The 24,568-nt window shown below is 39.5% G+C and overlaps 1 protein-coding gene across 9 annotated transcripts; it reads right to left on the reverse strand.

Moving 5' to 3' along the window:
- Positions 1-543: 543 nt before the first annotated feature.
- Positions 544-24,566, reverse strand: C9H11orf54 (chromosome 9 C11orf54 homolog). Of its 9 annotated transcripts, none has more exons than XM_057750244.1 (10): positions 24,315-24,362; positions 22,510-22,753; positions 16,136-16,244; positions 13,063-13,161; positions 8,294-8,367; positions 8,010-8,111; positions 6,750-6,926; positions 5,688-5,837; positions 2,724-2,840; positions 544-1,763 (listed from the first exon to the last, which is right to left on the reverse strand). In XM_057750244.1, the coding sequence occupies exons 3-10, from the start codon at positions 16,188-16,190 to the stop codon at positions 1,590-1,592; spliced, it is 948 nt and encodes a 315-aa protein (XP_057606227.1). In that variant the 5' UTR covers positions 16,191-16,244; positions 22,510-22,753; positions 24,315-24,362; the 3' UTR covers positions 544-1,589. The 9 variants fall into 9 exon arrangements, with proteins under 9 accessions (XP_057606227.1, XP_057606232.1, XP_057606231.1 ...); XM_057750249.1 differs by having other exon boundaries at positions 22,510-22,604; positions 24,315-24,332; XM_057750248.1 differs by lacking the exon at positions 24,315-24,362 and adding an exon at positions 24,149-24,306 and having other exon boundaries at positions 22,510-22,604.
- Between the last annotated feature and the right edge of the window lie 2 nt (positions 24,567-24,568).

Consider the following 24,568-nt stretch of genomic DNA (forward strand, 5'->3'; position numbering starts at 1 on the left):
TGGACTTGCTTGGGAACTGCTTTCCCCAGAAAGCCTCATTATAGGAATAATAAAGTCTTTCATACCCCCTTGGTATGTGTGTGATGTCATCAGTCTCAACATCTGACGTGAATTTTGGGTGGGGAGTCCACTTTTTCTCAGTGTGAATGCCAACAACAAAATACCATCCTCCTTCACAGTCCATCCTCTGCTTTATTTCTTTGTAGCACTAATACCACCTGACATAATATGTATTTGCTTATTATTTGCCTTCCCCTACTATATAAATGACTGAATGATAGAGCCCAGCATATAGTGAAGTATCTATCATAATCATTCATCCATTCATTGATTCATTCAACAAATATTTATTGAGTGCCCACTTTGGCCAGGTTTTGTTAAAGGCACTAGTGCTATAGTGGAGATCAAAGCCCTTGCCATGGAGTTTACATTCCAGAGGCGGGGTAGGTGTTCATTCAAGATGTATTTGTTAAATGAATGAATGCTAACATTATTTTTGTCTGGAGGTAGGATATTAAAAAGAAACACAATATCATATTATGAATGCAAAATTTTTATTCATTTTTTTTGCTACAAACCAATGTTTAAAAATAATATTTAGGAATTTATACTCACAGGGTATGTTATAATTAACATCTAAAGACAAAAAATACTTCTTGACAATTTATTATATGCTTAGTACTAAAAAACTCTTAAATCTGCAAAATGTTGGCCTTATAAGATGAGAGAGTTGTTTTTGGCTAATGCTTATTATCGAAAAACACTGAGGGAAATTTCAAAATTTTACTTTTTTCCCACTGAGGAAAAATTCAAAATTACACTTTACAATCAGTAAAGTATAATTTTATATGTCACGAAGGATAGGAGTCATATTTAGCAATAGACTCACTTATAAAGTATAGTCACTTCAAGGTTGTATTTTGATGCTATTTCTTTTCCTTTCTCTTCTTGCAAATAATCAACAAGACACAAACTCCTTCCAACTGACAGTCCAAACAAAGGAGGAATCATGGCTAATTGTCTAGCTGCTAATATTCGTGAAAAGCAAATTGTAAACTTCTGAGTATGGTTCAATTTCACCAAAAGGAGTAAAGTTGCTCCCTCTGACCACCTTATTCCATGAAAAAAGTGTACTTTGATTTCTAAAATGGATTTTAAAAATTCAGTAGAAAGATTTAACAACTATCAACATTTCCAACACTGATTTTTCTAATATCCAGAAACATCCACTTAGCAGATGTGAGACTAATTTGAAAAACTGAATAATATACAAATGTAAATTATTACTATTAGCTAGTAGGAATAATCGCTTGATTCTTAATCATGTTTATATTTAATTATAAACATAAGACCGATTTTTAGAATAAAAATAATGAAGAACATCTCTATCATGTGTCTTTGTTCCATTAATCCCTTTCAGATAGATCTATGAAGTAATACAGAGCGCAGTATCAATGTACCTTTCATTTCAAAGGCCGAAAAACATAGGGCTTAAGTAGTGAGACTATTTCTGTTAGACTTTATATTAGTATCAATTAATGAGTTAACCTTAGTTAATTATTACTTTTTCTAAACGGGTATCAGTTGATTTAATCTCGCCCAAATGAATGGGTCTCTGTTGGCTGATCAATGCGATAGAGAAACTCTGCGGGTAAGAAGTATCCAAGATATTCCACTGTATCTGGGGTGGTGTCGTAATGGTAGTGTCCACCTTCTCCATGATCACTGAAACAATGAGTGTGCTCCAACCGCAAATCAAACCCCTAGGACAACAGAGAAGCTGTCTGTTAGTATTCCAATCATCTTGTGTAGAACCTGTTTAAAGGGATAGGAGACCTTTTTAATTTGTTACAATAATTTTTATTTTATTTTTTTGTAGGTAACACAGTCACATGATTCAAAATTCAGAGGGTGCAAAAGGATATATTCAGTAAAATGTATCTTTCCATCTCCTGCCCTCCCCACTTACTTCCTTTCCTTGAGGGCAACCAAAGTAAGGAGTTTCTTCTATATCCTTCCAGAAAGTTTTTTTTTTATTATTACTCATATGGTAGTACTCTGCACCTACTGTGCTGTATGTTGCTTTTCTTCATTTAACAATATAACTTTCAGATCTTTGTATATCAGATCATAAAAGAGCTTCCTAATTGTTTTACACCTACATGGTATACTATTGTATGTACATACAGCTTTCCAACTGACATTTAGATTATTTCAAATTCTTCTGTTATTACAGCAATGCTGTCATGAAAAACCCTTTTAGCTAATCATCTTATGCACTTAAGCAAATATTTAATGATAAATTCCTATACATGTAATCATTGGATCAAAAGATATAACTAGTCAGTATTTCAGTAGATATTTGCTTTGAATTAGTTTATATTGTTATTTTTCTAGGGTAGAATATTAGAATATAATCAACAGTATAAGTAATAGCAAATAAGATGATAGGAGATCTGAATCCTGTCCTGATTCTACTACTTAATAATGTGACTTTGGGTGTTACTTAAAATGCCTGTGCCTTCAATTCTCCAAAGGTAAAATCTGCTCTGCCTAAATAATAGGTGGTCAGCCAATTGCTCTGTTACCTTTCAAGATAATTCTAGAGACTGTCCTAGTTCTTAAATAAGAACAAAAAAAGTATCTAATTCTAAAAGAATATTCTAAAAAGCAAGCATTATCATCATGATATATGGCAATATAAAAGACAGTCATAGACTTACTGGGTCTCTGGAGACAAAAACTGGCAGACAAACCAAAGGAGCCTTCATCTCATAAAAATGCAACCATTTATTCACGTCTTCATCAGAGTTCAATGGGCAGGAAGAAAATTCTGTAGGCTACAATAAAAGGACATTAAACAAGTAAACATACTGAATATTAGTGAGCTACAAATTCATATATAATTTCATTGTTAAATCTGTTAAGCCTTATATATTCTATTGCTATTTTTTGGCACCGAGAGAAGTTATATACCCTAGTTTTCAAAAGGACCAGCAATCAGTGTATACACACTAAAAGATATGATGAATAAATAAAGGAGTCTCTCAGTTTTCCTATGAGTATATCCTCATCCCAATCTTAAGGGTCATTATTGCTACCGGTAGATGAAAAAAAAACCTGAGGCATTGAAAGTGGGGTAGAAGCATCAAAAAGAATAAAATACTTAGGAATAAACTTAAGGAGGCAAAAGACTTGTACACTAAAAAGTACAAAGCACTGCTGAAACTAATTTTAAAAGACTCCAATAAATGGAAAGACATCTTGCACTCATGGATTGGACAACTTAATATTGTTAACATGTCAATACTATCAAAAGTGATTTAAGGATTCACTGCAATTCCAGCAAAATCCCAATGATGTTTTTGCAGAAATAGAAAAAGCCACCGTAAAATTCATATGGAATCTCAAGGGAGCCCAAATAGCCAAAACAATCTTGAAAAAGAAGAAGAAAGTTGGAGGTCTCACACTTGTTGACATCAAGCTTACTACAAATCTATAGTAATCAAAACAGTGTGATAGTAGCATAAAGACAGGCATACAGATCAATGGAAAAGAAGAAATCCCAGAAGTAAACCCTTGCATACATGGTCAAATAGTTTCTGACAAGGATGCCATGGAGAAAGGGCTATCTTTTCAACAAATAGTGCTGGGAAAACTGGATGTCCACATGCAAAAAAAATGAAGTTAGATCCTTACTTTATACCATATGTAAAAACTAACTAAAAATGGATCAAACACCTAAATATAAGAGCTAAAACTATAAAGACTCTTAGAAGAAAACATAAGAGGAAAGTTTCATGACATTGGATTTGACTTTTTGGATATGGCATCAAAAGTACAGGTAATAAAAGGAAAAATGAAAAAGTGGGACTACGTCAAACTAAAAAGCTTCTGCACAGCAAAAGAAACAGTCAACAAAATGAAAAGGCAGCCTATGGAATGGGAGAAAATATTTGCAAACCATATATCTGATAAGGAATTAATATCCAAAATATATAAGGAATTAGCAAAAACAAAACAAAACAAAACAAACCCAATTAAAACATGATCAAAGGAATAAATTAGACATTTTTCCAAAGAAGACATACAAATGGCCAACAGGTATATGAAAAAGCACTCAACATCACTATTCATTAGGTAAATGCAAATCAAAACCATGAGATATCACTCACTCTAGGGAAGATGGCTGTTATCAAAAAGACAAGAGATAAAAAGTGTTGGTGAGCAGGTGGAGAAAAGAGAACACTTGTACACTGCCAGTGGGAATGTAAACTGGTACAACCAATATGGAGGTTCCTCAAAATATTAAAAATATAACTACCATATGATCCAGCAATTCTACTTCTGGGTATATATCCAAGGAAATAAAATCACTATCTTGAAGAGATGTCTGCACTTCTATGTTTACTGTAGCATTATTCACAATAGCCAAGATTGGGAAACCTAAGTGTCCATCAACAGATGAATGGATAAAGAAATTGTTATCTGTCTTTCTAGTTGTGATATACAAGAGTTAGTCAAAAATTATCCGCCCTCTGGCTATAGAATCTATAGAAGTTTTAATATAACTGGAGTGTGGATAATTTTTGATTCACCCTCGTATATATGAAATATTATTCAGGTTTAAAAAAGCAGGAAATCCTGCCATTTATAATGTACATGAACTTGGAGGATATTATACAATACTAACTGAAAAAAGCCAGTCACAGTCAAATATTGCATATCACTTACATGTGGAATCTAAAAAAAGCCCAGTTTAGAGAAACAGAATGGTGGTTGCCAGAGGCTGAGGAGGGTGGGGGAAACGGGGACGTGTTGATCAAAGGGTACAAACTTTCAGTTATAAGATGAATAAGTTCTAGAGATCTAATGTATATCATGGTAACTATCGTTATTAATGAAGTATTGATTACTTGAATTTTTAAAAAATGCTATAGTCCTTTGGTATTTACAAATAGCTTTATCTATAATTTTGTTGTAAATAATTTGGAAAAGTAGTAGTTTCAGAAATGTGTCTCTCTATGAAGGATCAGCTGCCTTGCCATTTAAAATTATCAGGATGAAAAACATCAAAACAATACATTATCTAACAGCTTCATTGTTAAAACAAAAAGGACATTAAGTTATAACACTTTTACACTTCATTCATTTATTTGTTCATTCATTCACCTACGAGAAATTATTTTAAAAGTCCTAGAAGACCTGGTCTATCTTCATATAGTATTGCATCACTAATGTCTTATAAACTTATTATAGTTAGCCCGTAAGATTATAATTTTCATAATGAGTTCTTTCCCTAAAACTACAACCATCTTAATAGCAAAGTCTACATACTGAGGTAGGGATTCTAGCAATGAAAATAACCAGTTTCTAAGGCTTATACTCACATCCGTCTTGATCTTTAAAACAAACAAATTGAGAAGAAAGTTCTAATATATTAATATGAAAAAAGTACTCTAGCTGGACACTATCATACAATATGCTTTACAGTACTGTTTGTCATTTAAATTTGAAAGTAATATGCTCACAGTAAAAGGATTTATTCAGGGTGTCTTTAAAGGTTAAATTTTCAGTGTATATTAAAAAAATCCTACGATCTTAAGCGTGTGTGAGCGCACACACACACACACACACACACACACACACACACACACACACACACACACACACACACACGGCTTTACCATAATGTGAGTCTTCACTTTTCCCTTCTGAATCACAAAAGTACCTCCCATTCCTACAGGCTTATCTCCATAATGTTTTTCAATAGTCTGTCTCATACAAGTCACAAAGTTAAGTTTTCCAGTTCTTCTTTTGGCTTTCACCTCAATGACCTAGAGAGGACATAAATATACACACCATTGTTCTAAGCTACAAAATATTATGTAAATAACAACCAAAGTGAAACATATAAATCAACGCCATCAAGCAAATATTCAATTGTTTGTTTCAAGCACCCAGATATGAGTGGAAGTGTCTCAATCCTCTGTCTTAATAATATATATAGCATTATAATATATATATGAGTTACATATCATTTACTCTAATAATGTCTTATTCATGCTTTCTTGGACTGAGAAAGAGAGTTATAGCTAAATTTTATAAATTCACAGCTATATTCTACACTCAACTCTACAGATTCTTATTATATGTCAAAGTGGTAAAATATTGAGAATTCTTTGGCTTAAAGGGATTAACTTCTGATAACTGGAGGGGAGGAGAAATGATTATGTTTTCTCATTTCCTTTAAAATCCTGGACTTCTATTACGTCCACTTTATTAGGTATTTTTGCTTCACTATCACATTTCTCAAAGTGGCTGAAGTAGTTTTCTCTACAAAATGTGAGAGTTCTCACAACTGCTAAAACTGAAATCATCTTAAAAAAAATAACAGCTTTATCAGGGATATAATTCATAATTCATTGGGGACATTATCTACCTCAGCTGAGTGGTTCATCTACTTGACTAACTCACTCTCCACATGACTATCCTATTTTATTACCTTTTAGTTCCTTGGAAAAAAGGCTATTGCTAACTAAGTATTATTCTTAACCTTAGTTTCAAATGAGACTTTCACTCTGCCTGTAGTACTTTCTGAGTCTTTCATAACTGGGTTACTTGAAGAGCTTTGGGACTTCAGTAGCTTTGGATTTTCTTAAGAAAACTAGAGTAGTAGCAATAGGCGTTCAAATTTTTGGCTATCTGAGAACTTTTAGAGACTATTGCATTTGTATGAACAAAATCACCTTTCCAGGTTGGCCTTCACTGGCAAAAAGATTAGCCAGTAATGCACACCCAAAATCATCATATTTCTCACTGTATTTCTCTAATAGGCACCCTCCATCTGCAGGGTTAACATGAGCAAAGTAACTTCCATTCACAGAAGGTTTGTGTTCACTTTCTGTTTGAACAACTGGCATAAACTGAAAAGAAAAGTAAATAAGGTAATTAGTCAATCCTAGTACCTCTATGCAAAGACTATATCTTGAATAACGTAACAAAATGTTTTGTCCTAGACTTTAAGACATTTTATTTCAAGATCTAATAATAAAACATGAAAATAAAATATTTGTTAGATTCAAAATGTTAAAGATTTACAAATATCAAAAAACTGAAAAGATTTTATAAAATGTTTACAGTATTATAGTGTTTCTATAAGATTGTGACATTTGCATCAAAATTTCTTATTTATTTATTATTTATTTATTATTGCCATGCTGCATGGCTTGCAGGATCTTAGTTCCCTGACCAGGTATTGAACCCGGGCCTTTGGCAGTGAAAGTGCTATGTCCTAACCACTGAACCTCCAGAGAAGTCATTAAAATTTCTCACTTTACATTTTAAACTTTTTCTGTCTTGAACACTAGGCAAATTATATTAATGTTTCCGTAAGAGGACTTGTATGATTATTGACTAACGATCACACCTGTAAGAGGCTGTGAAAGAATGGGCAGATTGAGGAGGTTATTCATTCTTCTGTTCATAAGATATGAATAGTGATACTTTTACATTGGAAATGTGTTAACATACATAGTGATAGATATTACCTTTTGTAAATAATAATCACATTACTGGAGTAGGTCCCCACTATTTGGTCTGAAAGAGGGAGTTGATTAGATCGTTGAATATTTCATTCATCTTCTGATTGAAAGCTGACCTTAAACCAGCAAAGATCATAGAGAAGCTAGGAATCCTCTGATGTGTAACGACTGCAATCTTTCACAGCCCAGAGCCCTCAGCAAACCACAGTTGGACCTCCGATGGACTCGTCTAAGACTGAGTGTATGCCATAGAATACCTAAGTTAGTGATGAGTGCTCCATTTCAGTTGAAGCATGTGCTATACTCCAAGTCTATATCAAACAGTATCAAATCTGTAGAGAGGTATGACATCAACCACTAACAATTCATTCAGAAGACAGGATTTGTGATAGGGCAGTAAAAGGAAAAAGGCAAACTAAGTGTCAAATCAATAAAATAGAATGATTATATTATATATATACTGACCTCAGAATTGAATCCAAGAGTCTGAAATGGGCCTGCTCCTGCTCCGAGAATAAAGGCTCCAGGAAGCTGGATTTCTTTTGCAATTTTATTTAGATCATAAACCTATACAAAAGGAAAAACATATTATTTAAATCTTACTTATATAAATTCCCAGGTTTACTTTTTATTAAAGTAAATTAACATTTCCTTGTCACATTGGTCGATGGATCTTCTAATAATAAAAACGGGAATCAACCCAGCTTTCATAATCTTCATGTGAATGTGAAAAGTAAAAATACACTTACTTTTTTTTTATTTACAAGAGGCAATAAGTAAGGTACACCTCCTACTTCTGCAATTCTAGTTTTCCCACAGATACCTAAAATAAATAAATAAATAAATAAATAAATAAATAAATAAAGCCATCTTAAAAACAGGCAAATATTTAAATTTAAGTATAAAATGCCAGAAGACACAATTTATTAAGAGTATATAACTTTTCCATTCTATAGTTTTACAAATAGCAGGGGTTGGAAGATGTAAGTAGCTGGGACCCCTGTCCTATTCTAACTTCCTATGTTTCTAATACTGTTATAACCAAGCATGACTTATAGTTAGTAGCATAAAGAAAATTGAAAGTTGATGATACACAACATTGTAAAGCAACTATTCCAATAAAAATTAATTAAAAAAAAAGAAATTTGATGATAGGGCAAGGGCTAGAATTGGGGCCAATGTTTGGATTAGATGAGGTCTTTAGAATTAGTCTATAATGACATTCCTTCAAAAACCTTTTTTTGGGGGGGGGTTTAGCTAAAATTATATTTTAATTTAAAATATTTTGGTAAAATATTAGTTCTAAAAATCTGTATTGACAAGTCCTCTTATTAAAGTTGTTTGTTCCAAGGTTGTTTATAAAAACGAACTTCAGATGCTAGGAACTTTCTCCTTACATTTTTAATTAACATCACAGGTACAGCTAGACACAATTTAGGAGAAGGCACATTTTTTTTTTTTCTTTCGGGGGGTACACCAAGTTCAATCATCTGTTTTTATACACATATCCCCGTATTCCCTCCCTTCCTTGACTCCCCCCCTTCGAGTCCCCCCCACCCTCCCCGCCCCAGTCCTCTAAGGCATTTTCCATCCTAGAGTTGGACTCCCTTTGTTATACAACAACTTCCCACTGACTATCTGTTTTACAGTTGGTAGTATATATATGTCTGTGCTACTCTCTCGCTTCGTCTCAGCTTCCCCTTCACCCCCTGCCCACATTTTTTTTTAAATGTAGTGTGGGAAATAATTACCTTTTGTCTGAGAAAAGTAGTCTTGTAAATTTCATACTAACATCATTCCATAGTAAATGTAGATATAATTGCTCAATTCAGCTATGTAGAGGACAGACGTACAAAATTCTTTGAGGTTCCATTTATAATTAGGGCTTTTGGAAATGTTTTCCACGGGATCAGCAGAAATTACTCATAGATAAGATAAATGATAGTAACATTGAAGTTTAGAAAAACCATTAGAAGGACTATTTTAGTAGTTCAGGGAAAAGACAAGTAATGAGGTAAAAATAGAGACGAGTAAATTAAGAAAAAGAACAAATAAAGGAGAACAGGCAACTATGGTGAAGGAATGAGTTAAATTTTAGACATGTTGATCTCAAGTTGTCCTTAGCATGCATAGGTGGAGATGTCCTGTAGACAGCTGGAATTATTCATCTATAGCTAAGAAAAAGAGAAGGCTAGGTGAGATGTACAGATTTCAAAGTTGTTGTATCGAAGTAGAATTAAAACCATAGGAGTAGATGGAAAAGTCAGCGAGATTGTACAGAATAAGAGGATGAAGAAAAAATCCTGGAAAAATCAAAATTTAAAAGCCTCCCAGAAAGAGAAAGGAGCCAGAAAAAATGAGGAAGAAAGAACATCATGGAGGAAGGAAAGGCACCAAGGAAGAAAAGGCAAAAGAACCAAGGAGAGAGGAGAACCATGGGGAGAAATAATATCAGGCAGCAGTGGCCAACCGGTATGAAATCTGTAGAGACTGTAAGCAGATAGGGTAGGAGCCCCTGGGAAAAGAGAACCAGGAATGGTTTTCTTGACATAACAGAACTCATTTTGACCTAGGCCATTTTGTGATCTAAGCCTGGCTACAATGCTTGTCCTTGAACAGGTCACAGTAATTAATGTAAGGGAACAAAGGAATGCAGAAACAGCAAAAAGGCAGTCAAACAATAGTGCAGTGATAAAGCAGAGTCCTCGTTCCTCCTCAAGGGATATAGATAATAATAAATATTTGAGTTCTGCAGGAGCTACCCCCCGCCCCCACCACACACACATGCACACACACTCAGTGGAGGATGGAATGATGATGTTGACCCTCCAGATTTCAGTCAACAAAAGCGTGGACTCTGTAGACCTTTGCCCCAATTCTATGCTGAATCCTCCTCTGCTCAAGTCCTGTCATGAATATCCATATACCCTTAGCTTAAAACTTCCCAGTTTTGCTGTTGGGGAGACACTGCACTGGGAAAGATCCCCAGTGTTCTCCTCACTTGCTGCAAGTGACAATAAATCCTTCCTTCTCTAGCACTGTGGATTGGTTGTGTCTACTGGCACCTACCAAGAGGTGAACTTGGTTTTTGAGTAACAAGACCAAATAATACTGGAAAACACAAGATCACTGATGATAAGACCAATTCATGTAGAAAGTACCTAAATATATTTATGAAAGGTTATATATGTAATATATGCATACATATCTGGCTTCCTTAGTATTATAATTTAAAGACTCACAAATTATTAACCAGAACCTAGAAAACTTTTTCAAACCAACCCCTTGGGTGACAAAATTAAGATTAACCATTTTTCCTTTTTCCTTGTATTCTTCTGTCTTCTGATTTTTAATTATTTAATCAATTATTTATTTATTGGATAAAATGTATTACCCTCATAATTGGAAGAAACGGAGCTATAAAAAAGTATTATGATAGGGAGTTCCCTGGCAGTACAGTGGTTAAGACTTTGCCTTCCAGTGCAGGGGGTGTGGGTTTGATCCCTGGTGGGGGAGCTAAGAGCCCACATGCCTTGGGGTCAAAAAACCAAAACATAAAACAGAAGCAATATTGTAACAAATTCCATAAAGACTTTAAAAATGGTCCACATCAAAAAATCTTAAAAAAAAAAGTTTTATGATAAACGCTTCCAAGGTGTGAAGAGAAATTGCCATCTGGTACATCAAACGCCTAGAATTTACAGGTCTACTTAAAATCAAAGACTGTTTGAACTGGAAAAACCCAGAAAGAATGTTTAACCCAAATCCCACAACCCCCCACCCCATTTTAATGTATTTGAAACACAGATACATTAACTGGCTTACCCAGGGTAATGAAATCTTAAGTGGCAGAGAAAGAACCAGAGTCCAGGATTTCTACGTAAAATTTTTTTTAATTAATCAATTTACTTATTTATTGGCTGCATTGGGTCCTTATTGCTGTGTGCGGGCTTTCTCTAGTTTCGATGAGTGGGGCTACTCTTCGTCATGGTGCGTGGCTTCTCATTTTGGTGGCTTGTCTAGTTGCAGAGCACAGGTTCTAGTTGTGTGGTAGGCTTCAGTAGTTGTCGCACATGGGCTCAATAGTTGTGGCTCACGGGCTGTAGAGCACAGGCTCAGTAGTTGTGGCACACGGGCTCAGTTGCTCTATGGCATGTAGGATCTCACAAGACCAGGGATCGAACCCAACCCGTGCCCCCTGCATTGGCAGGTGGATTCTTAACCACTGCACTACCAGGGAAGTCCCTACATAAAACTTTTAACATAGATGTCAATTACATAATAAAAAAGTGAGTGAGTGCAACTGTTTCTCTCCAAATTCCTCATCACAATAGGGGTATAATGGGAGAATGCTGGGCTTTGGAAGCAGACAGATCTGTATTTGAATCCTGATTATGATTTCAACTGAGCTTACTTAGCCTCTCTGATCTTCAGTTTTCTCACCTACGAGGATGAGTCAAAAATTATCCGCACTCTGGTTATATTAAAACTTCTATAAATTCTATACCAAGAGTGTGGATAATTTTTGACTACCCTTGTATAAACTGGGGCTAGTACTTACCTTGCAGTGCTATTATAAAAATTAATGCATTAAATATAGATATCCATCTTATTGTCTGACAAATTATATTTACTTAATATTGAAACCAAGCAGGAACTTGGTGGGGCTCCTGGGCACAGAAGTCTTTTCATGTCCCCCGTTATTTTGTTGATAGGAAATAGGCTTCATTCAGCCTCCATGACCTTCCCTGAGTTCCAAAGGGCAGCTTCAAACAGTTGCTAGTCAGGGAAGGGAGGGGATGAAGAAATAAGGCAGGAGCAGTCAAGAAACAAGAGTGTATGGGCTTCCCTGGTGGCACAGTGGTTAAGAATCTGCCTGCCAATGCAGGGGACATGGGTTCAAGCCCTGGTCCAGGAGGATCCCATTTAAAAAAAGAAAGAAAGAAATGATAGTGTAGCCTTGGGCCAGGGTCCTGGTTCCTCCTCAAGGAACACACATAACAGTATCTCTGAGCTCTTCTGCAGAACTAAAATCCCACTACTTGATGAAACGTTCTTCATTCCAGAGAGGTTACAGTTCAATAACCTCGAGAACCACAGATCACAGGACCACCTGAGAAGATCATCAATATTAATTTCCCTTCCCACTTTAAACACTGGCTGGATAATCACTTGACAAATTTGTTGAAGGGATATAAGTATTTAGTAGATGATTCAAATAAATACAAGGCTTTGAAGATCCCTTCTGGTCTTGAATAAATAAATAAAAAATAATAATTACAGTAAGTTTCCATAACAGTCACTTGAACCATTAAAAACAAAACTCTCATGTGATAGTCAGGATTCTAGCCTATTGAATATCTATTACACAACCTGTGAAATACAAAAATACATAAAACACCATATTCTTCTACAAGGGTATAAAATGAAATTTGACCAATATTAGAAAACATAGAAATTAAGCACAATTTAATCTAAAAGTTGGGGCAATATCCTTTATTTGGACATATTTGCTTACCTTTTACAGGAAAGGTAAATGGCTCCTTAGTCAAATCAGGGCAATCAACTACAGAGACCTGGACATCAGCAAAGTTATCCATTAGCCCCTTCTGCAGAACTAAGAAAGACAAGGAAAAGGGTTAAACATTAGGCAGAAATTTGCCAGTCTTCCCTCAACTGTTTCGTGTGTCATACTTCCAACCTAAACTTGTGTGATTTTTTTGGGGGGCGGAGGGGACACTCTGCACGGCATGTGGGATCTTCGTTCCCAACCAGGGATAGATTCTGTGCCCCCTGCAGTGGAAGCATAGAGTCTTAACCACTGGACCACCAGGGAAGTCCCTAAACTTGTGTAATTTAAAAGGAGGGTGATAAGGGACTTCCCTGGTGGTTCAGCAGTTAAGACTCTGCACTTCCACTGCAGGGGGTGCTCCCTCATGCTGTGCAGCACAGCGAAACAAACAAAAAGAGGGGGAAGTGGTCTTATTAATGAATATAATTAGACACTGGACACATAATTAATTACAGGCTATAAGCTATATATATTAAGATACATAAATACTTTCATAAATAACACCGTCAATTGTAGTGATTATAAACCACTGAAGATAAACACTGCACTAGGTGAGTACTACCTTTCTTTTGGGGAGAGGATTCCAAGTATTGAAATGTAAATATTTAAACTGTTAGAAAGTAAGCAATTACATGCAACAACTTCATTAATGCTTACAGACAAAATGTTGAGCAAAAGAAGTAAGACACGAAAGTATGTGCTACATGTATATGTATTTATATGTATTTCAAAGAGAGGCAATTAATCAAAGGTGACAGAGGTCAGAATAGTGGTCACCTCTTGGGATAGAGATATTGACTGAGAAAGTGCAAAAAGGAGTCTTCTGGGATGCTGGTAATATTTTATATCTTGATCTGGGTGTGTTATGGGTGTGATATGGGTGTAAACATGTGAAACATCATCAAGCTATAAACTTAAAATTATTGTACTTTACTGTAGATATGCCATAAGTCAATCAAAAATGTAAAAAAGCAAACATATGTCTCAAAGTTACAAATCTAGGAGCAATGTACTTTTAAGGGTGAAAAGTTCTTATAAAAAACTTCTCTGAGGGGACTTCCCTGGTGGTTCAGCGGTTGAGACTTCAAGCTCCCATGGCAGCGGAAAAGGGGTTCAATCCCTGGTCAGGGAACTAAGATCCCACATGCCACTCAGTGCAGCCAAAACAAAAAACTTCTCTGATAATAGTGTCAGTCATTAAAGTCTTGTAGAATCAGACTTTTTTTTTCTCAGACTTTTTAAAAACATGGTCATCCTAAATCTAGCCCTAAATATCCTAAATAGATATTCCATCCCAGCCCAGAGCTTTTATCTATATGAGAACACAAACCAAGTTGACTAGAAAAATCCCCCTACCTAGACTAGTGATTGCATATTTTTTTTTTTTTTTTTTTTTTTTTGGCGCATGGGCTTAGTTGCTCCACGGCATGTGGGATCTTCCTGGAGCAGAGATCAAACCCATGTCCTCTGCATTGGCAGGCGGATTCTCAACCACTGCGCCACCTAGGAAGCCCAGTGATTGCATATTTATGCATCTATAAATTGATTCAGTGTATGAAAATACAGTAAAATCTATTTTTTACCAATCATAAAGGGAGCAAGTTCTGGCTATAAGATTTTCTGTAAAAACAAAATAAATTTTAAGCCAAAACACTTAGATTTCATCCCTTTGTGTGGAATATATCTTGTACATATAGAAAGAAAACAAACATAAACACACAAGAGAAGACAGGTTGTAGGAAGGCACTCAAAGACAAGATTCCTTTGTAATACATACAAAATGAACATTAATATCATTAGGTAACAGATAATTCTTTCTCAGAGCGTCCTTCAGCCACCTTGTAATGGGAACTCCATTTGGTGCCCTTCCTAAATCTTTAGATCTGTCTTGTTGGAATACTATTCAATGAGAATTTGGATAATGTGGAAAATGACAAAAAGTATTGTTGGATTTTTGTAGTAATCGTTTGAATGGGTTGTCTTAACCAATCAATCTGTAGGCACTGATGACCACATTTTTGAGATGATATTAAATACAGGAAATTCAATCTTTTTAAAATGTTACCCACTTGGGATGTCTGTTGACATTTTGCAAAGCAAACTGTGAATGTACTTAAACTGATGTGTAAAACATTAAAATTAAAAATCAGCCTAAAAAAACAAACACAAGATTGCTAGCTGTTCTGTTCTATCAGGAAAGACAGAAAGACTGATAGAAAAGAAATACAGACAATGAATACTAGTAATTGTTTACTAACTCCCCTTCAATTTAGGAAAAAATAGGAAGGTTTTAAGAGGAGAGCCACAACCAAGCAAACCATGAGTACACCTCTTGACTTCATTCAACTTTATCCGGAGGACAGAAGAACTACCAGGACAGATACACTTTGAGGTAAGTGTAGATTTTACAGTTATCCTCAGAATAGAATCCAAAGGCTGTCAGACAAATGCTAGCATTCTGACAGGCTCTACCAGTTTTGGATTAGTACTATTTCCGGCTTCATTTCATATTCTTATTTTTATTTTCTTTTTCTTATCTATATCCCCACCTTCTAATTAATCTTGTGAAGCTGCCTTAAATTCTTGTTTAAATAAGGTGAAATACCTAAAAATATACGTGGACAGAGAAATCTAAGCAAGTTCACTGGCAGTCTGTTAACCAGGAGCGGGGGAAAATGTAGTAGATTGGGAACATGAGTAATACACCACAGTAGACTATATATTTCAAGAATATTGCAACTGGTAAGAAGTTAATAGAGCAAAATTGTACAATTCTTTGGGCACCACACATATTTAAATCTTGTATTACCATATTCATTTTCATTCTGTAAAATTGGTATCTCATCAAGAACCTTTGGTGAATTTAGATTTTTTGGGGGGTGAAGAGTTTTGGACACGCTCAATAAAAAAGTACAGAACAGATACTGAAGAAAGTACTATTGCATAAATCATATCTTAGAATGTTTTTATTTTTAAAATTTTTTCCTTAGGGTAATTAAAAAAACTCTATTGTATTTACCTCCAACAAGCTCCTCTAGGTTTGGCACGTGAAAAGAATACTCAGCACAAGCCATCTTCTTTCTTCCTTAGGTGTGAATGAAACAGGAGGGAAGCAGGCAGGGCAGAACCTTTAAAAGAATGACATAGCCTTGGGGATGGGGCAAAAACTGGTTAGAACCAACTAGGTCCAAGATGGCAGAAGACTGGACTTCCAGTAGACCTTGAGCTTCATTATATGCTCATTGCAATGCATTATTATCTAAACGACACACCCACAGGCACCATGACCATAAAAGGCCAAAAAGTGGGCAATGGCCCAATTCCTGGAAGTCTCCACCCCATCCCCCAAATAGTTGGAATAATCCTCCCACTTGTTAGCCTATTACCCAGCCCATAAAAACTGAACACCCCATATTTTGGGGCCTCTCGCCTTCTGAGATGGCCCACACTCTGTCTGTGGAATGTGTTTCTCCCAAGGCCATCTCACCTTTTGAGGTGGACCACGTTCTGTCTCCATAAATAAATCCACTTCTTACCTATCACTTTATCTCTCACTGAATTCTTTCTGTGATGAGACATAAAGAACTTGAGCTTCATTAAGTCCTGAGTGTGTGATCTCAATTAAAAGACAGTGTGTTCAAGTCTTGGTCTGAGTTTGGGCTGGGATCAAGTCCTGGCCCCTGGGCTCAAGTCCCAATTTGAGTTGTGAGGCTTCACAAGGATGTACAAAGTAAAGCAACTGTAGGCTAATTATCGCAGTGCACCAAGCATGAACACCTGCTGCTCTGGAAATGCAAGAGTTCAGTTATATAAAGAGGGTAAAAGGGCATTTAGGTGTCTGTCCTCACAGAAAGGCAACCACAGCTTCTAGTATTTAATATTCCAAGTGAGAAATGTCCAAGTAACATCTTTTAATATTAATAGCTGACATTTAAAATAGACAAGAGGAATACCAAACCAAGAGGGCATGATTCATTTTCTTCAGTCATGTATCTGGATTGAACATGCAGCTTTCTAATGGTTGATTTAAGGAATATAGATCCTGAAGCAAAGTTATTAAGGCTTATGAAAAAAGTGTTTACATAGCTGTACATAACACTGCAGAATGCTCAGGTGCTTCTATAATAGATCATTTACTTGTGTTTTCTATTCTAATTTGACATTTAGGCTAAAAATTAAACGTTTCCTAGACTATCACTTTTAGAAGAGAAAATTTAAATTACTAAGAGAAATGGAAACTTCTACAAATGATTACCTTTTGAAATTCAAATTATTTCATTTACAAATAAACATACTTTCTTGGTAAACAGCTTTAATGTTCAGTTATTCTGATAACCTAACCAATTATAATTTGATTTTTAAAAAATATACGCGAAGTATATTTTACAGTAAGTAGACATATATGCACAGAGATTAGTACCTTTCCTCAAACGTACAGGTGATGAGTTGTGCAAACAAAGAGAGTTAAATAAAATGAAGGCAAAAAAAGCCCCAAATAAAAGTAATATGAGGTTGGAGGGGAATCCCACTCTAGGCTAATCCAAGGGTTCATTGAGACTCAAATTCCCTGGATTCCATAATGTTGGTAGAATGTGCACTCATTGAGAAGTAAAATAAATATAGGGGTGCTAGTTTTGTGTAGTATCCAGTGTTCTGGTAAGAACAAAATACACTGTATGAACTACACAGTACGAATTGTGAAATTTCAGTGATTCTGCATATGAGCTTGTTGCAGAACTTGATCCCACGAGAAACCAAGCACCACACACAGAGAGTTGGAGAACTCGTTTATTGAGCCGGCGGCACCAGATGAGCTAACGCTCCAAAAATTCTGGGCCCCATTTCGGGCCATTTTCTCCTTTTATAGATTAAGACATATAGCTACCTTTGGTACTAACTGATTGGTTACATAGTTTCTATAAATTACAGGTGGTTACAGAACATGGGGGTGACAGAACACCCTCCTTTTCTTTAGTCCCTCCTTCACTTAAAGCCCATTGATCTTCTTCTTTGGTATACCTCGGGGACAGGGGCAATTCTGGTGCCAAGAGGACCTTAGAGATCGGTTCAGGGCCCAATGTGGGACTCAGTTGGATCACTGCTTCCTTGGCTGCCTGGTCAGACAACCAATTTCCTGTTAACTGGATCAGTCCCTTTCTGGTGGCCTTTGCAATGGATGACTGCCACCTGGGAGGGCTTCCAAATTACCTCTAACAGCTGAAGAATTTCTTCTCTGTTTTTGATCCCTTTGCCCCCTGCTGTTAGTAGTCCCCTTTCTTTATAGATGGCTCCATGAACATGTAAAGTAGCAAAGGCACACCTTGAGTCTGTGTAGATGTTGACTCGCTTCCCTTTGGTGTGCCTCAGCGCCTGGATAAGTGCCCACAGCTCAGCCCGTTGTGCCGACCACCCCTGTGGCAAGGCCTCAGCCTTTATTATCTCATCTGTTGTTGTTACTGCATAGCCTGCTTTGCGTTGTCCGTTCTGGACGAAACTGCTTCCATCAGTGAACAGTTGCAGTTCTGGGTTCTGGAGGGGAGTGTGCGTCAGGTCTGGCCTGCTCGAGTAGATTTCATCTAGGCCCTCTTCACAGTCGTGATCAGGGGTTCCCACCTCCGTAGGTAAGAAGGTGGCAGGATACAGCACCCGCACAGTCTCAAGGCGGACCCGTGGGTTTTTGCAGAGCAGTCCTTGATAGTGAGTCATGCTGGTGTTGGTCAGCCATTTATGTCCCTGGCTGTTCATCAGCGTGGTAACAGCATGGGGGACTTTTACATTTATATTCTGTCCCAGTGTAAGCTTGTCTGCTTCTCTGACCAGGACCACGGTAGCAGCTACTGCCCAGAGACATGGCGGCCATCCCGTGGCCACAGGATCCAGTCGTTTAGACAGATATGCAGCCGGGCGCTGCCATGGCCCAGCTGTTTGTGTGAGGACCCCCAGTGCAGTATGATTTTTCTCATGCACGAAGAGGTTAAAGTCCCGTGTCACATCTGGCAGCCCTCATGCTGGAGCACTGGTTAAGAGTCTCTTTATTTCCTTGAAGGCTTTTTCTTGTTTAGGCCCCCACTCTAGGGGGCCCTTACCAGACCCTGCCGTGGCCTCATACAGTGGCCTCGCAGTTTCAGAGAAACCCAGTATCCAGATCCGGCAGAATCTGGCAGCCCCGAGGAACTCACGGACTTCCTTCTTGGTGGTTGGCTGAGGTATTGAGCAAATGGTTTGTTTTATTTCATGTCCGAGTGCCCGATGCCCTCCTAATATGGCAGACCCACGGTACTTGACCTTTTGTTTGCAGATCTGCGCCTTTTTCCATGACACCTTGTACCCCGTGGTGGAGAGTAGGGCCAATTAGGCTTTGGTGTCTTTCCAACAGTCCTCTTGGGTGGAACTGGCTAGCAACGGGTCGTCTACATACTGGAGCAGGGTGCAGTCTAAAGTCTCTCCAGGGAAGGCAGCAAGATCCGTAGCCAGTGCTTCACCAAACAAGGTGGGCGAGTTTTTAAAGCCTTGTGGCAGTCGCGTCCAACTCAGCTGTATCTTTCTCCAGGTGTGTAGGTCTTCCCATTCAAAGGAGAACAAGGGCTGGCTGGCAATAGCCAGAGGCAAAAGAAGGTGTTCTTGAGATCGAGGCACGTGAACCAGCTCGTTTGGGCGGGTAAGAGGCTCAGGAGAGTGTAAGGGTTCGGGACCACTGGATGGATGGTAATTACTGCATTGTTGATGGCACAAAGGTCCTGGACAGGGCGATAGTCATCTCCCCCAGGCTTCCTGACTGGTAGAAGCGGAGTGTTCCAGGGAGACTGACACTCAATCAGGATTCTGGCGTCAAGCAGGCGTTGGATGTGGTCTCGAATTCCCAGACGTGCCTCTCGCAATACTGGATATTGCTCCTGCCTGACAGGAGTAGCTCCCGGCTTCAGAGTTACTACAATGGGTGTGTGGGTCTTGGCCAAGCCTGGGGGCCCCTTTTTTGCCCAAACATCAGGGAACTCCTCTAATAGATTAGTTGGGTTCTCCTGTTTCTCTCCTGAAGTGTAAAGATGCCATTCATCCTCCCTGGGCACGGTCACGGCCATTATCAGAGTCGGCTGACTTCCCAGGGTGAGACTTGCGGACTTCCCGGGAGCAAAGGTGATTTGCGCTCCCAGCTTCGTTAACAAATCTCTGCCCAGTAAAGGGATGGGGCACTCTGGTAAATACAGAAATTCATGAGTCACCAAGTGGCCCCCAAGCTGACATGAGCGGGCTCTGCAGAACCAGCGAGCAGTTTTGTCTCATGTGGCCCCAATGATAGTTGCTGTTCGACCTGTAAGGGGAACCACAGGTGTAGTCACCGCTGAGTGTTCTGCTCCAGTGTCGACCAAAAAAGTCATTGATTGGCCCCCAATCTTCACTGTAACCATTGGCTCCTGGGGGCCTAGAGTCAGGGAGCCTGGCTTCCCCTATTCTGACTCTGTCCCAGCTAGGCTAATAAGATGTTGGCCAACTGGCTCAAGCTGGTATTTCCCTCCACTGGGTTGGTTGAACTTCCTTGGGCCTCCAGTTGCCCCTCTGTGGTGAGGACATTCATTTTTCCAGTGCCCGGTTTTTTTGCAATAGGCACACTGGTCACGACGTAGCGGTGGTCTCTTTTCAGTTTCTCCTTTCTGTGGGGGTGCAGTCTGATTTACCTGGCCTGGATTGCTCAGCGTGGTGGCCAGCAGGGAAGCCTTCTGTTTCATATGCTTGTCAGCCATCTCCTGGGCTTCTCAGTTTCGATTCATAAGCACCTTGTTTGCAACCTCCAGCAACTGAGTGGCATTCATCCCTGCAAACCCCTCAAGTTTTTGGAGTTTGTGGTGGATGTCAGCATGAGACTGGGCCACGAATGCTGCATTAACCATACACTGATTTTCTTGTGCCTCTGGGTCAAAAGAGGGGTACACTTGGAATGCCTCACAGATCAGTCATTGCTTGTGGTTTGTCTGAGTAGAATGGGGTATGGTGTTTCCACTTGAGGAGGTCGGTAGTACTGAAGGGCTGATAATAAAGGACTGGGCATCCTGGCTGGATGGAGCAGCCCTCATTAACCTGAGGAGGGCCTCAGGTCTCTCTCAAGGGCATCTGCAGGACTGTGGGCTGCTGTACTGGTTGGCTGGCCGAGCGAAGCCACCGCGGGCTTAAAGGGGGCTCTGGATTTGGAGGCAGTGGAGACAGAGGGCGGAGGGCTGTCCAGTACCGGGTAAGGGGACTGAACGGGAGCTGATGGAGCTGTTGGTATGTAAGGCGGGGGGGGGGGGGGCTCCTCTTCAGGATCCCCTTGGTAGATAACCTTGGCTGGCTTTTCTCCACCTTTTCTTGGAACTGTTTGAGCTACTAAGACCCTACATTGTCCCTGCCTATTCACGCAGGACTGAACCCAAGGAGGCAGCTGAACAGCAATTTGTAACCAAGAATCTATGTATGGAAACTGGTCTGGGTGTCCAGGGGTTCTTGTCACCACTTGGTATACTGCTCTAACCATAGGGAGGTCCAGGGCACCCTCCGCAGGCCATCCCACCCTGAAGGCGGGCCATTCCAGCTCGCATAGGGCGCAGAGCTTTCCTGCAGTCATCTTAACCCCATAGTCTCCAGAGAAGCCTTTCTTAAAGTTTTTTATCATACAATCTAAAACAGTTGGCTTTGAGGAATTTCCTCTCATGTTATTAAGTACAACTAAATTCTTTAAACAGGAGGGAGAAGGGGAAACTCAATATCCTGGCTCAGAAAGTTAGCTGAGATAGGGGAGGATAATCCAAAGTTGTAGGGGCCCTAAAACGGAGGGCAATTATTTTCCTCCCTGTGTATCCCACCCTGTATCAATGGCGCAGAGACAAACAAGGATGGGTGCCCCCTCCGAAGAGGAGACCACTCAGATGCCCACCTGGCCGTGTCCCCGTGGGGAACTTAGGTGCCTCTTAGCTTTGGCAGGTGGTATAGAGTCCCAACTTGAATCTGTCCTCCAGAGACAGATACCGCCCTGAGCCATATGAGGTCACATGGACCCGCAGGTTAGGGCCCACTTGGACTCCATAGCCACGAAGGCCCTCGAGCCACACAATCGTCCCGGAACGAGGACGAACCAGGGCGCTCACTCACACACACATTCACACCAGAGTTTATCACAGTGCCTCCCCGCTCTGGGAAGGTCCCTAACTGGCGGTCTTCTTTTTTTTTTTTTTTTTAATGGCGCACGGGCTTAGTTGCTCCGTGGCATGTGGAATGTTCCCAGAGCAGGGCTCGAACCCATGTCTCCTGCCTTGGCAGGCGGATTCTTTACCACTGCGCCACCTAGGAAGTCCCTGGTGGTGATCAAGCTCCTCTTCCGTCTGGAGATGGGACCTGAATGGGTTCTGTGCCCCGGGGTCTTACCTGGTCCTTGGTTGCAACTGTTCTGGGTGAGTTGGTCCGACTCTCTCTAATGAGTCGGGTCAGGGCTCGGCCGTCCGGAGAGTTAGAGTACCGGTCTGACAGAGAACCCGGAATACCGTCAGGTGGCGTGCCTCCTCGTTCGTCTCGGAGCTCCTTCACCCCGACCCGGCCGAGCCACCGGTCCGGCGGCTCAAGGGCCTGGCATGGTTGGAATCTCGCTGGGGCCTCCAAAAATGCTGCAGAACTTGGTCCCACGAGAAACCAAGCACCACACTCAGAGAGTTGGAGAACTCAGGTTTATTAAGCTGGCGGCACCAGACGAGCTAACACTCCAAAAATTCTGGGCCGCGTTTTGGGCCAGTTTTCTCCTTTTATAGATTAAGACATATAGCTACAGTTGGTACTAACTGATTGGTTACACAGTTTCTATAAATTACAGGTGGTTACAGAACGTGGGGGTTGCTAAGGGCTACAAGAGGTGGGGGAGTTGCTAGGGGTTACTGGATGCAGGAGTTCAGACAAAGGCGGGCAGAGGCAGGAACAGTACATTTTACACTTACTCAATCATTTCTGTGTAATTATTAACAGGCAGGGTTCACATAGCAGGCCTCAAACTACAGATTTCAAATCTTCCTCATCAAGCTAAATGTTCTTATGTTTGTATTTAAAACTGGTATTGCACAATATAAAGAGTGGTAAATCTCACGCTAATGACTTCAACTTTTAATTTTTCTTTACTTAGAGTGACAATAAATAGCAAATTAATGCTATTAATAATAGTATAACTAGTGATTAAGTCAATAAAATAGCATGATTAATGTCAATAATTAACAATAGCAATGAACGCTATTAATTAAAACGTCATGACAAGTCGAAAGAGATACTACAGAAGAAAGAAAATAGCTTTTATTTTAGTACCTTTAATGGCACTTTCCCCTGTGTTTTGAACAAGGCACCCTTCATTTTCATTTCATACTGAGCCTCACAAATTACATAGGCAGGCATGCTCCGGAATATGGCAGTGAATAAGACACGCGATCTCTGTTCTGCAGCTTACAGTACTTCACAATGTCTACAAGACTAGACTGTGCCTGGAATAGTTCAACATTTAGAGCAAAATTGAGTAAAGAGGCTGGATTACCTTCCAGGTCTATCCAATCCCGAAATGACACTAGCCACAAATTAAAACTATTCGGCTTTCCTGGTTTCATCATATGATACAAGAGGTCTGAAAGTGGACAAATCAAGCCAGCTCATTCCTTTTTGTAACTACTTTGGGGGGGAAAACACCAAAACTAAACTAGTTTAAACTTTTAACACTCATTAATCATTAAGGGAACTAAGGGAGAAAACAAATTCGCCGCTGGTATCTCTTGTGATAGGTTAACCAACTCCTGGGAGGCTGACCCTTAGTTCTGAGTGAAAGAGTAGTTAACAAAACAAGTCCGAAGGTGGAGAGGGGACCTTGATATGCCACAGGGTAGCACTGGCTTCCAGTACAAAGGTTACACATTTTGAGTCTAAGTCAAAGCATCATCCTCTCACGATTTAACGCAGAGGAGACTTCTGAAGGCACAAGTAGACGTAAATGATAAAGCACACCTGGCGCCACACTCACCGCTCCCCCCCCCCAACATACCCGAGATTAGAGTTTGAAAAGTCAGAGTACGGCTCAGCAAAGAAGAGAGCACTGCAAGCAAATCACGTGGAGCGCCTGTTTCCTTGCGGTTCACATTCATTCCATCCTCCTGACCCTCAATTTATTTCTCCTAGTTTGCCTAAACGTTCTTGGCTACTCCACTTACCTAATCCGTGAGGGAAGCCTACACCTGAAGCCAGACCGTGCCTCAGTCAACCCCGCCTCCTCTGGGTCTGGGAGCGCAGGCCCCGCCCATTGGGAATCGCCCCGCCCCTTACTGAGATCAAAATGGCGCCTCGCGCCTCGCCACCTCCCACCTCTCATTTTCTTCCTGGAGTCAAATTGTTATCGCGATACTTCGGCCCCACTATTAGTTGGGGCGCGCGGCCAGCTGGTCCTTTTCTCCCGCGCGGTGGTGGA

The sequence above is a fragment of the Hippopotamus amphibius genome, chromosome 9 (assembly GCF_030028045.1).
Source record: "Hippopotamus amphibius kiboko isolate mHipAmp2 chromosome 9, mHipAmp2.hap2, whole genome shotgun sequence".
In the NCBI taxonomy this organism is placed as follows: domain Eukaryota; kingdom Metazoa; phylum Chordata; class Mammalia; order Artiodactyla; family Hippopotamidae; genus Hippopotamus; species Hippopotamus amphibius.